This window comes from Scomber japonicus, chromosome 13 (genome assembly GCF_027409825.1).
Source record: "Scomber japonicus isolate fScoJap1 chromosome 13, fScoJap1.pri, whole genome shotgun sequence".
Taxonomy (NCBI): Eukaryota; Metazoa; Chordata; class Actinopteri; order Scombriformes; family Scombridae; genus Scomber; species Scomber japonicus.
This window is the reverse complement of record NC_070590.1, coordinates 18360955-18371157: the sequence shown is the minus strand read 5'-3', so window position 1 is coordinate 18371157 and position 10203 is coordinate 18360955. Positions and strand designations below refer to the sequence as shown.

Here is a 10203-nt window from a genome sequence, read left to right as displayed (position 1 = left end):
ATCAACATTTCCCTAAGTAACTGTAATTTAATTATATAATATTTTTGTCTGTTATTTTGTAATTGAATTAGCTGACAAGGAATTCAATATTTCTCTTTCATTTAGGCCTACTCGATCAGCCAATTATACAAAACACGACATTCCCAGTATTCACCATTAGAGGGCAGCAATGTGAGTTGGACCCCCTTACCTGCGTGTAAAAAGATGGGAAGAAGAAGTGTCTGTAGCCCGTAGCTGTAGACGCATTGACTGCAGCCACTGTTGTAATTGTAAACAACGTGCGAGCCCATAGACTGTAGTGTGAGCCCAGTCTGAACAGCGGAGGGAACATCTTGTATTAGTCTTTGAACCACACAGGTATGTATTAAGGTTACTATTTCAGCCACAAACAGATATGAAGCATTAAACCTAAACAAACCTAATCAGCTCAAAGCTATAAGCTAACTTCAATGTTTTCTGGAATCGTCTACGGTTACTGTTGGTTACTGTTACTATGGTTACACCGTCCGTTGCCCCAAAAGACCCTGGACACTTGCTCTCACAGACACTTGTTGTAGGTTTTATTCAACAACAGATCCGCATTTTGACTACTTAAATCTCTAAAAGTGTATTTTAGGGGTACTCTGCGAGATGGTGCTGCTGCATTTGAAGCGCGGAGATGAGAGCCAGTTTCTTTTCAACACCACAGTGGACGCGCCTCTGGAGACGGCCATCCAGCAAATTACAGCCATTTACAACGGGAGGCTAAAAGTGGACAGAATATGTTCAGGTGAAACTGATAACCTCAGTGCTTTCTGTACACACTGTGTGGGGGTGAGAAGCTTCAGCAGGCTGCACTCTCAACTAATTACACTTGAACATAGCAACGATGTATGACAAAAAAAATAAAAATAGTTGAGTTATAATCAAATGAATAATAGACAAGTCCTTACTCCTAAATTATCACTATTGATATAAGTGCATTTTCTATTGCTGAGTTCAACTAGTAATTCTAAGTATGTTACCTCTGAGATGTACAGATACATGCTCAGTTTCCCTGAGCTTGAACATATTCACAAACTTGTGTCAATCATTAATGTACCCTCAGAGATCCCAGAGTTAGCAGACCACGGCATTACTCTGCCACCCAACATGCAGGGGCTGACAGGGGAGCAGATTGTGGACCTAAACCTGAGAGATGAATGGGAAGATCAGTGCGTACCCAGCGGAGGGCCGGTACTGAGGAAGGATGAGATCGGGAGGAGGAATGGACAAGGTGAGACTGTGAATTTTAAACAAGAAATGTATTAGAAATGCAGAGCTTGACACTTGACATTCCATTTAGATTGTCCTTTGCACTGCTATTCTGGTGTCAGGTTTGATGGTCCAGATGTTAAACTGTACATGTTCATGTGTTTCCCTTTGCAAATGGTTGAAGCTTTGCATTGCAAACTGTTACATGTGTGGAGAATTATCCCTCCTTTACTGTACATCTGATACTGAATCCCTCTTTGCCCTCAGAAATTGTGTAATTATTGAAAATATCAAACATTGGATTTAGAGCTGCAACTAAAGGTTATTTCCAGTATTGAATAATATGTAGATTATTTTTCAATCAATTGACTAGTCGGTCTTTAAAATGTTATAAAACAGGAAGAAATTATTCCTGTTTCCTCAAGTGTTTTATTTTGTCCCAAGCAAGAGCCCACAACTCAAATTTACTAAGTTTACTGTACATTACAGTAAAGCATTTATTATTATAAGTGTGTTGGAAAAAACTTATTTCACTGATAATAAAGACATCAATCTCTTTACCATCTTCCAGCTCCAAATGATAAAATGAAGGAGGTATTAATGAGAACAGTGGAGGAGGCAAAGGCACTTATCTCCAAAGTGAGTATGAGAGTTGACATCAAATCATAGGTCTTGGTCACCAAGGATCAAAATGTGTGATTGATGATTGAGTCTGTCTTTCTCTTCATATTTCAGAAACAAGTTCCAGCTAATGTGTGCCTTACCATGGAGATGGTAAAAGAAGCTCTAGATCAGCTAAGGGGTGCGGTCATGATTGTGTATCCCATGGGACTGCCTCCTCATGACCCTATCAGGATGGAGCTTGAGGACCGGGAAGACCTTTCAGGAACACAGGTTAACAGTTGGACCTGTCTCAGTAGTTAACATTTACTAGCAGTCACTGACAGTTCATTTATATTCTATTTATTCTTCATCATTTCTTTCTTCACCCTTCTCCCTCCATTCCTCTGCATCTGCCCTCTCCATCTGTCTTCTTGCCTCAGGCGTCACTGCAGGTGATCACGGAGGGCGAGTGCCAGCTATGGTGGGCTGGCAAAGAGATGCAGAGAGGGAAAAAACTGCAGGACTACATAGGCAAAAATGAAAAGACCAAACTTGTGATTAAAATCCAAAAGGTAAGAGTGAGAATTTTGTGGTATATGTCAGGCAGTGTATTTCTGTGAGGTTTTGGCCATAATAACTGGATAATAACTCCATTTGTTGCTGTTCCCTTCAGAAAGGGCAGGGGGCGCCAGCGAGAGAGCCTCTGCTCACTGATGAGCAGCAGAAAAACATGATGATGCATTACCACAGAAGACAGGAGCAGCTCAAGGTTAGAACAAGTCCTGCAAAAAACACACTTTAATGAATCATGTCCCATTTTTCCCAGAAGTGCCGTTTTAATCTTCCTCTTGTAACATTTTCAGAAACTTCAGGACGCGGATGATGATAGCTATATGGACTCAGACTGGTCTGACAGACAGGCCCTCAAAAGACAGTTTCAAGGCCTCACAAACATAAAATGGGGACCGAGATAAAGATGACTGCCACTCTGATTGCCACCTTGGAACCGCTGCTCTTCCTTGTTCCTTTACTACGATGTGTATGCAACTGACTAAGATGCCTTATGAAGATCTTGACGTCTGTCTGTGTCTTCCAGAGAATATTATGCACAGCAGATGTGTTCATACAACAATTCATGCACAGAAAGATGGTGTTGTGTAAATGCTTTTCTGAGTTTCTGGCAAAAAAACGAGCAGTTTACTGAAATATAAAGAATGTGTTGGACACCTTGTATGAAAAAACGGGTAATGACATCACACTGACGCGGATATTATAAACCTGATTTATTTGATCTTGAATCTGATCCTGTACACCTTCTGATTGTATCACCCTGTTATAAGTTACATTTTTTTAATTGAAGCTGTGAAAACAAAATAAACTTTAGTCTAAGTTTCCATGTGTGTGTTAAAAATATAATAAAATAACATCCACTGTGACTTGTATACACAGTGTTCATAAAGTTTCTGTTAATAAAGTGTTAATGAACATTCAGTAGTTTAAGAAGTGCAAGAACAAGGATGCTACACCTTTCCTCTCTTTGTCTCCTGTCAGTGACACACACCTCTGAAATTCGCTACTGCTCTGAGACAGGAAGTTCACACGCAGTAAATGCCGTTCCAACTCAACCCAGAAGGGATGAGGAAGCGGTCAAGTTCAGAACGTTTCATTAACCGGAGGCTTAAACCGTGTGGAACTACTGACGGAGCTGATACAGTGATTCAGAGAGGTGTGGCAGGTTTTAAGGAGCACAACACACACACAAGACACCCTGGATGTAATGTGTAGTTTTAAAGGATCATTTCAACTATTGTACATTTACCTCGGATGGTTCCTTAGAGAGACAGTAATCAGTTTTGGCAGGTGAAAATGGAATACATGCCTTAGGTCTCTGGTATGAACAGCTGCCATTAATCTAGTAGTTATACTATAGGGAAAACACTGTAATGTTTCTATTTTTGTCTGTCATAATAAATCAAATCATTGTAGACTGAATATGTTTTCAAATGGACACCGAAATATTTTTACCACTGTTAGGAAAGATAACACTTAATACATAAACCACACATTTGTTCATGATGTAAAACACATTTTTAACTGCATGGGAGTTCAGAGATGAGAGGAACAGACTGACATTCCCTGACATGTTCTTAGGTTTATGGTAATTTATCAGCTGCTGAGACCCTTTAATAATGAATCAATATAGTAATATTTTTGAATAAACATGGGAGTTTAATGACTTCTGTCAACACCAGTGAATTTACCCTTTTTGTAGCAGTAAACAGTGCTTCAACCTGAAATCCTAGCTTCATCTGGTGGTGAATTTGAATAAATACAACACTTTAGCAATCACATCATTTATGAATTTGTGACTGCAAAATGAATCTGTGACTATGCTTTTACAGCATAAAACCCTGCTGACCCTTTAAAAATGACCATTACTGCAGTTTCACCTAAATGATACAGTTTTGATAAGCAATGCTCCCACAAAATGGAAAAAAAAAAAACAAAACGTACTGCAACAAACTGCCTTACAGTGTAAAAAAAAAAGTTTCTTAGAGTGTCAGCAATCAAAGGCTTGGAGCTTCTGGAGAAAATCCTGAAAAGATCCTGAAGGTGCTGAGTAGCATTTAGTTAACATGAGCTGCCGTTCAGATAGGCATTCATCCAAATCTCTTGTATGATCATCTCTCTGCGCTCAATCCTCTCTGCCCGTTCCGCTGCCTCACTCACATAAGTCACCTCCTCCCAGCCATATATTGCCTTCCTCTCTGTGGTTGAGATTAAAGAGCTTTCTGTTCCCTCTTCATCATCATCATCATCTTCTTCTTCCTCTTCCTCATCGTCCTCATCTTCTTGGCAGTTGGCGGTCTGACTGTGGGACCTGGGTGTGAGTCTCTGATCACTGAGCCGATGCCCTTTGCAGGTCACTCGAACTGATACGGCCAGCAGTGTGAGCAGAAGACCGACACACACGCTGGAGGTGAACAACAGCGCTGCCATTTCTGGATGCTCTGTATGAGCAATGAAGGCAGGAGATGTAATAACATGTGGATTAAATGTCATGAGTGCATGCATGTGAATGATATTTACCTTTAATGTAGGCATAGGTCAGGAGAGAGTTGCTCATCATGGCTCCTGAGTTCTCTGGCCTTCTTGACTCTTTGGAAAGAGGTTCCTCCAGATCTGCAGGAGGGCCTGTGGTGAAAATCAGAAGTGTGATGCAGCGAAAGGCTTTTTAAAAAAAAGAAAAGAAGGCTGCAATTGCTGCAAATGGTATGATGCTATTACCTTTTTCTGTGCTCACAATGGGAGATGAGGTGGAGCTGAAAAGGAGGGGGTCTGCCTCCTTTAGTAAAGTCCTTGGCACTATTACATAAAAACAGAGGACACAGTCTTTATTGTAGTCAACAGACAAACTTAGTGAGTCTACAGTTGACCATTCATCAGCACACCATTTCCCACATCCAGTCCTCCTGGGTCCAACCACCAATTTACACTCCCAGATTATGAATACTTTCTGTCTGATTGTGTTGATTACCGGCCTACAATGTTAACACACATTGTTTTGTGCTAGATGGAGCCAACAGAGCCAGTCAGAAGAATTCTTTCAGCACTAAACTTAAGTCACAACTCCAAATTATGACACATGAACAAAGTTTACTGGATGACCTCACTGGCATTTGTGCCAGCCGCAGGAAGTTTATCAGGATGTCAGCCCGAACCCGCAATATCAGAGCTCAGAGTCTATTATTCTGAGCTACTCTGCTGTTGAATGTGATGTGATAAGAACAGCTGACGGCTGAGATCAGCAGATAAGAATCACAGTAGGAAATTACAAAAGCGCACATAAGGAACTGTCATATAATGAATGAGGCAAAAACAAAAACATATGTGACCTTTTCATAATGTCATTTCCTATTGGTCCTATTGTGAAAGTTCTCTCTAATCTTTTACCAGGCTTGTATTGTGTATGAGGAAAAAAAGACCCCTACCACAAGAATAGACCACACTGAGGTACTTCCTGGTTCCTGGAAAGCAGGGATCCCTAAAGGTCTCGTTGCTGACAGCAACAGCACAAGTCTGTTTGCTATAGCAGGCCTTGGACACCAACTGTACAGCCTCGTGGTTCAGACACTCTGTGGGAAGCAGAAACTCGAGGGTAATGAGAGTCATTTGTTGTGAGTTTGTGTCAACTTTGGGACAAGGTTCAAATATGTACCTCTGCTGCAATAGCTGGACCACTGATTCACTGTTCCGCAAGAGTTTGGTTGTAGGTTAATTACAAGGAATTCACCTTCTTAAGCAGACGTGATGTTTCTTTTTCTCAAGGAAGGCAAATACTTAACTCAGTGCATGTATGTTAGTGTAATGTTATTATCTCTAAACAGTTTATTTGAAAGCATTCAACATCCAGATAAGTTAATGTTAAGAATGAATTACCATCATTTGGTAAAAAATTACCTCACACCTTTTGTATTCACAGGTGTAGTCAATACCATTAACAATAGCTGGGCTCACCCAAAAGGAATGCAGACATTATTGGTATAATTACTTACATCTGTGCATTTGGCAGAAAGTGTGTTGCCAAAAAGGTCCACTGTACAGTTTATACTTGTTTTGTGTCTCTTCATTAAAACCACATATCCAAGAAATCCTTCTGCTTCCTGTTCTGTGCTTTGTCAGAAATCATTCATGCACTACCCCCTATATATCACGCACATTAGTAGTGTATACTTCTTGGAGAATACATTCTTTTGTTCCATTGTGGGAGTTTTTCAGGGAGCTACCTTTTAGTGCATCATTTTAACAGAATTTGGATACTCAAGAAAATGGGGGACTGTAAATATTGTGTGTTATAGGAGTGTTTTAAAAGGTAATATATACGGTACATTTTACCCTTGTCATCATCTACCATTTCTTCTAACTGTTTAGATCTGGGAAGCACTTGCTTTCTGTTACATACCACAAAGAAATCCAGCAAATTCCCTGCATAATATGACTGAATGACAAATAATGTAAAATGCCAGGAGGAAATATGTCATAACATATGTTGCCCCTGTATACGGATGTTCTTTTAAAAGTAGTATATGCTATAACTAAGTGTTGATTAACTGTTTGTTTGCTAAAACTTCATTTCCTGTGTGGTAAAATAAAATACATGTTCAGAATAATTTCTTTAGACAGTATATTCCTGGCTTCATTGTCCTCCTTGTAAAATGAATCATCTGTTAGTTACCACCAGAGAAAATAATGAATATCTCGTCGACTCACCAAATGGGGGTGGTCTTGTCAGGTGTGAGGGGCAGGTGTCAGTCTGGCTCAGACCTCTCCCATAGACAGCTGCATAGATGTTCAGCACCCTGGGGGGCTTACAGCGCAGGACCATGGTCTCTCCCTCACATGCCACATGTCTTTTGTGTTCAGCTGAGTATGGGGAAAAAAACCCCAGAAAGGATAAAGAGGTGGAGGGGATGATGACGGTGGGTTAGGATGGGGGCAAGGGGTGAGATTTTTTTCTGTATATTGAAACAAGCAGAGTAGGGTGGGACGTGACAATTAACAGGTGGGGAGAGTGAGATAAAAGCTGCTGAACTCACTTGGTTTACACTTGTACTCCACATGGAGGTATTTGGTAGTTCCAGGACAGGGGTCCTTCCCAAATAGCAGGGGATTGACAGGCAGACGACAATCTCTGTGGCTCTGGCACTCTGACAGCAGCTTCTGTCAGTAAACAGATTTGATGCTGCATTACACACACACTTCAGACAAATCAGATGCAAAAAGAGTGATGCACTGACAAATGGCAGACAGTGGGCTGTGCGCCTTCACACATCTAAATGACCATTAGACCATCAACAGCCAGCTAATCGAAACCTGATGTGTTCACTAAAAAAACTACAGCACATATGGCAGCTAAAACACCCACCTATACAAAACTGACCTAGTGAGAGTGAGCAGTGCTATATTGTATATCCCTTAAAATGCACCTGTAGAGCAGTAAAAGCTGAACAGCTGTGGTTGTGGGCTCTGAGTGGAGGGTCTGCTCTGCACAGCCTCGCCTCACTGCTCCCATAGAAGGCAGACTGGATGGAGATGGTGGAGTGACGTGGACAATGGAGTCGCAGAGGCTGTCCATCACACGCGTAAGCCGAATGACTGGTGATGATTCTGACCAGGTAGTCTGCTTAACGAAAAGGCATCAGTTAGTCTGTAATGTCCACAAGAAAAAAGTGCAGCTGCTTTAAATTCATCTAACTAAAATAATAAAACGGGAGGTGTAGAGAGAGATCCAGTAGGAAACTAAACAGCTTTTTAAAATTGATTAATTTTAAAGCCTCTAAATAACCATTGGTAAAAAGTTCTGTTCGTTTTTTGTGTTTTCTTGTTTTTTTACCTATTGCAGCTGTGCTTTTTGCCTCTTTGTCTCATGTTGCTTTGACAGCCAGACCTCTTTCCCAGCTGGCAAATTCTGCCAACTGGCATTAAACATAATATGACCCACCTTTGTTGCATGTTTTGTAATGTGATTAAGTTACTTCTGATTCTGTTTAGGTTATTTGTCTTGCACAAAAAGAACTTTGCAAGATTCTGAGGTCATTAATATAACCTAAAAGTGCAGGGTCTAGATACAGCAGCCTTCCTCTTCATACACAATGCTGAGAATGGTTGGTCTAACTCTAGCTGATAAGAGATTGGTGCTATGAATTGTACATGACTAAACAATAACTAGAATGACACAAATACTATTACATCACTACATCTCAGGCAGGTTAACAATCAAATCTCAGATCTGGGATTAGCAAACCTGGACATGTATTAACAAGAATAAAAAAAACCTTATCTATTTCACTATTTACATTGCAAATACACATGTTCACTCCTCCTACTGTAGCTATTACTGCACCACTCAAAACAGTGCAATCCCATAGAAAAAACAGCAACACTTTCTTGGGACAAAAGTGATCTTTAACTATTACCATGATCATTATCATCATCATCACCACGACCACCACCACCACCACCACCAGACATCATCTTACTTGAGAAATCAGCCAGTCCATTCATGCGTCTGGTCCACAGCAGTAAAGTCAGGTAAAAGAGGCTGTGGCTCCAGTCCACACCGTGGCAAGGACGCGTCCAGCTCATGACTCGCATCCCCTGCCTCTGATATCATATTAAATAAACTCCCAAATTCAACGAGACTTCATAGAAATGTCATATAGACAGGTGAAACGATTTGGGGGAAATCAGTTTTTTCTCCATCTGTCTACCTACACAGAAAATATCCCCGCACAGACAGTCGATGAAGCACACTGTCCTCACTGCAGTAATGGACCACAGTGGAGGTTAGAAATAGCAGCTGCGCAACAAGTTGTTCCAAACTGACAGGGGAGGTGATTAGTCCGACACGAAGTGAAACCCCCAATCCGACTTTCCTACTGTTTAACACCGTAGATTTGTGAATGGATCCATGTGGAAACTGAAAGCGACTTGCAGTAACAGCTGAGGGGAAATTATGGTGTGGGCGTGGCAGATAAAACTATTTTAAAGGAAAGAGGGGCGACTCACTCAATGGTGTGACGCGCTGGCAGGACTTTTTATTCTCTCCCCTCATGCGGCGCATGTTTACTTTTTGGATTATGGCAAAATGCTTTAATTCAGTCAATTTCCTCCTTTTATTTCCCTCTTTTCTGTCTGTCACTATTCTGTTTTTCCTCTTCCTTCTTTCCTAAAACCCACTGTTGCAATAAAGACATTTAATTGTTGTTATTTCAGTATTTGCATATTGTTAATTTTTCTGAATTACAGCTTTCTCTCATCTTGCTTTGGTACATGTCCCTTTTAAAATAATACTTTGCTCATTCAGGATTTATGTGTGTCCCATTTTAACTTCAACTGTATAATGACAAGACAGTGATTTTTATTCTCTATTTAAAAAAGATCAAGTGAAAAGTGAATGATATTTTGATTCTGTTTCTTTTCATAAACTCTTGATGTCCTAACCGTGGTGCCTTTCAATGAAGAAAGGGGGCTACTGGGTAAATTGCTTCCCAGCCCACATCCATGACCCACATCCATGGTAACCAGTCAATCTACATGTGAGACCTACAACAGTCAAACTGACAGAGACGTTGGGGTCTCCAAGACCAGCTCCATAGGGGTAGAACTGGCAGGGGGAGGAACTGAGGGCTGATATTTTGCATACAAACTGGACAGGCCCCCTAGTTTGTCTCATTTGCTGTACTTTAGCCTTAGGTATCCAGGGAGTGGCTCCAAAAGCCCCTTCAGTGTGTTGTTATCCCTCCAAAGCCTGTGGAATTTTGTTGTCAAACTCAAAGTTTCCTGCATTTCAGACAACATGAAGTA

General features: G+C 40.9%; 2 protein-coding genes across 3 annotated transcripts; one reads left to right on the top strand and one right to left on the bottom strand.

Moving 5' to 3' along the window:
• Positions 1 to 266: 266 nt before the first annotated feature.
• Positions 267 to 3977, top strand: cfap298 (cilia and flagella associated protein 298). Of its 2 annotated transcripts, XR_008322805.1 has the most exons (9): positions 267 to 357; positions 607 to 769; positions 1088 to 1255; positions 1805 to 1872; positions 1969 to 2127; positions 2277 to 2408; positions 2510 to 2605; positions 2700 to 2953; positions 3030 to 3977. XR_008322805.1 is itself a non-coding variant. In XM_053331648.1 (8 exons), the coding sequence occupies exons 2-8, from the start codon at positions 631 to 633 to the stop codon at positions 2808 to 2810; spliced, it is 873 nt and encodes a 290-aa protein (XP_053187623.1). In that variant the 5' UTR covers positions 267 to 357; positions 607 to 630; the 3' UTR covers positions 2811 to 3977. The 2 variants fall into 2 exon arrangements, 1 of the variants encoding a protein (XP_053187623.1); XM_053331648.1 differs by having other exon boundaries at positions 2700 to 3977.
• A 445-nt stretch (positions 3978 to 4422) lies between these two features.
• eva1c (eva-1 homolog C (C. elegans)) lies at positions 4423 to 8982 on the bottom strand. The gene is made up of 8 exons (XM_053331863.1): positions 8877 to 8982; positions 7824 to 8017; positions 7434 to 7557; positions 7108 to 7260; positions 5829 to 5972; positions 5125 to 5202; positions 4927 to 5031; positions 4423 to 4847 (listed from the first exon to the last, which is right to left on the bottom strand). The coding sequence occupies exons 1-8, from the start codon at positions 8980 to 8982 to the stop codon at positions 4468 to 4470; spliced, it is 1284 nt and encodes a 427-aa protein (XP_053187838.1). The 3' UTR covers positions 4423 to 4467.
• Positions 8983 to 10203: the final 1221 nt, after the last annotated feature.

Bases quoted from the DNA above. Each gene is read 5' to 3' on its own strand.
- cfap298 (XM_053331648.1), top strand. From the start codon at position 631: ATGGTGCTGCTGCATTTGAAGCGCGGAGATGAGAGCCAGTTTCTTTTC. The intron at 1,256-1,804 runs GTGAGACTGTGA...ACCATCTTCCAG, and splicing joins CGGGAGGAGGAATGGACAAG to CTCCAAATGATAAAATGAAG. The intron at 2,409-2,509 runs GTAAGAGTGAGA...TGTTCCCTTCAG, and splicing joins TTGTGATTAAAATCCAAAAG to AAAGGGCAGGGGGCGCCAGC.
- eva1c (XM_053331863.1), bottom strand. From the start codon at position 8,982: ATGAGCTGGACGCGTCCTTGCCACGGTGTGGACTGGAGCCACAGCCTC. The intron at 8,018-8,876 runs GTAAGATGATGT...TTCGTTAAGCAG, and splicing joins TGGACTGGCTGATTTCTCAA to ACTACCTGGTCAGAATCATC. The intron at 5,203-5,828 runs GTAGGGGTCTTT...TTTATGTAATAG, and splicing joins CAGTGTGGTCTATTCTTGTG to TGCCAAGGACTTTACTAAAG.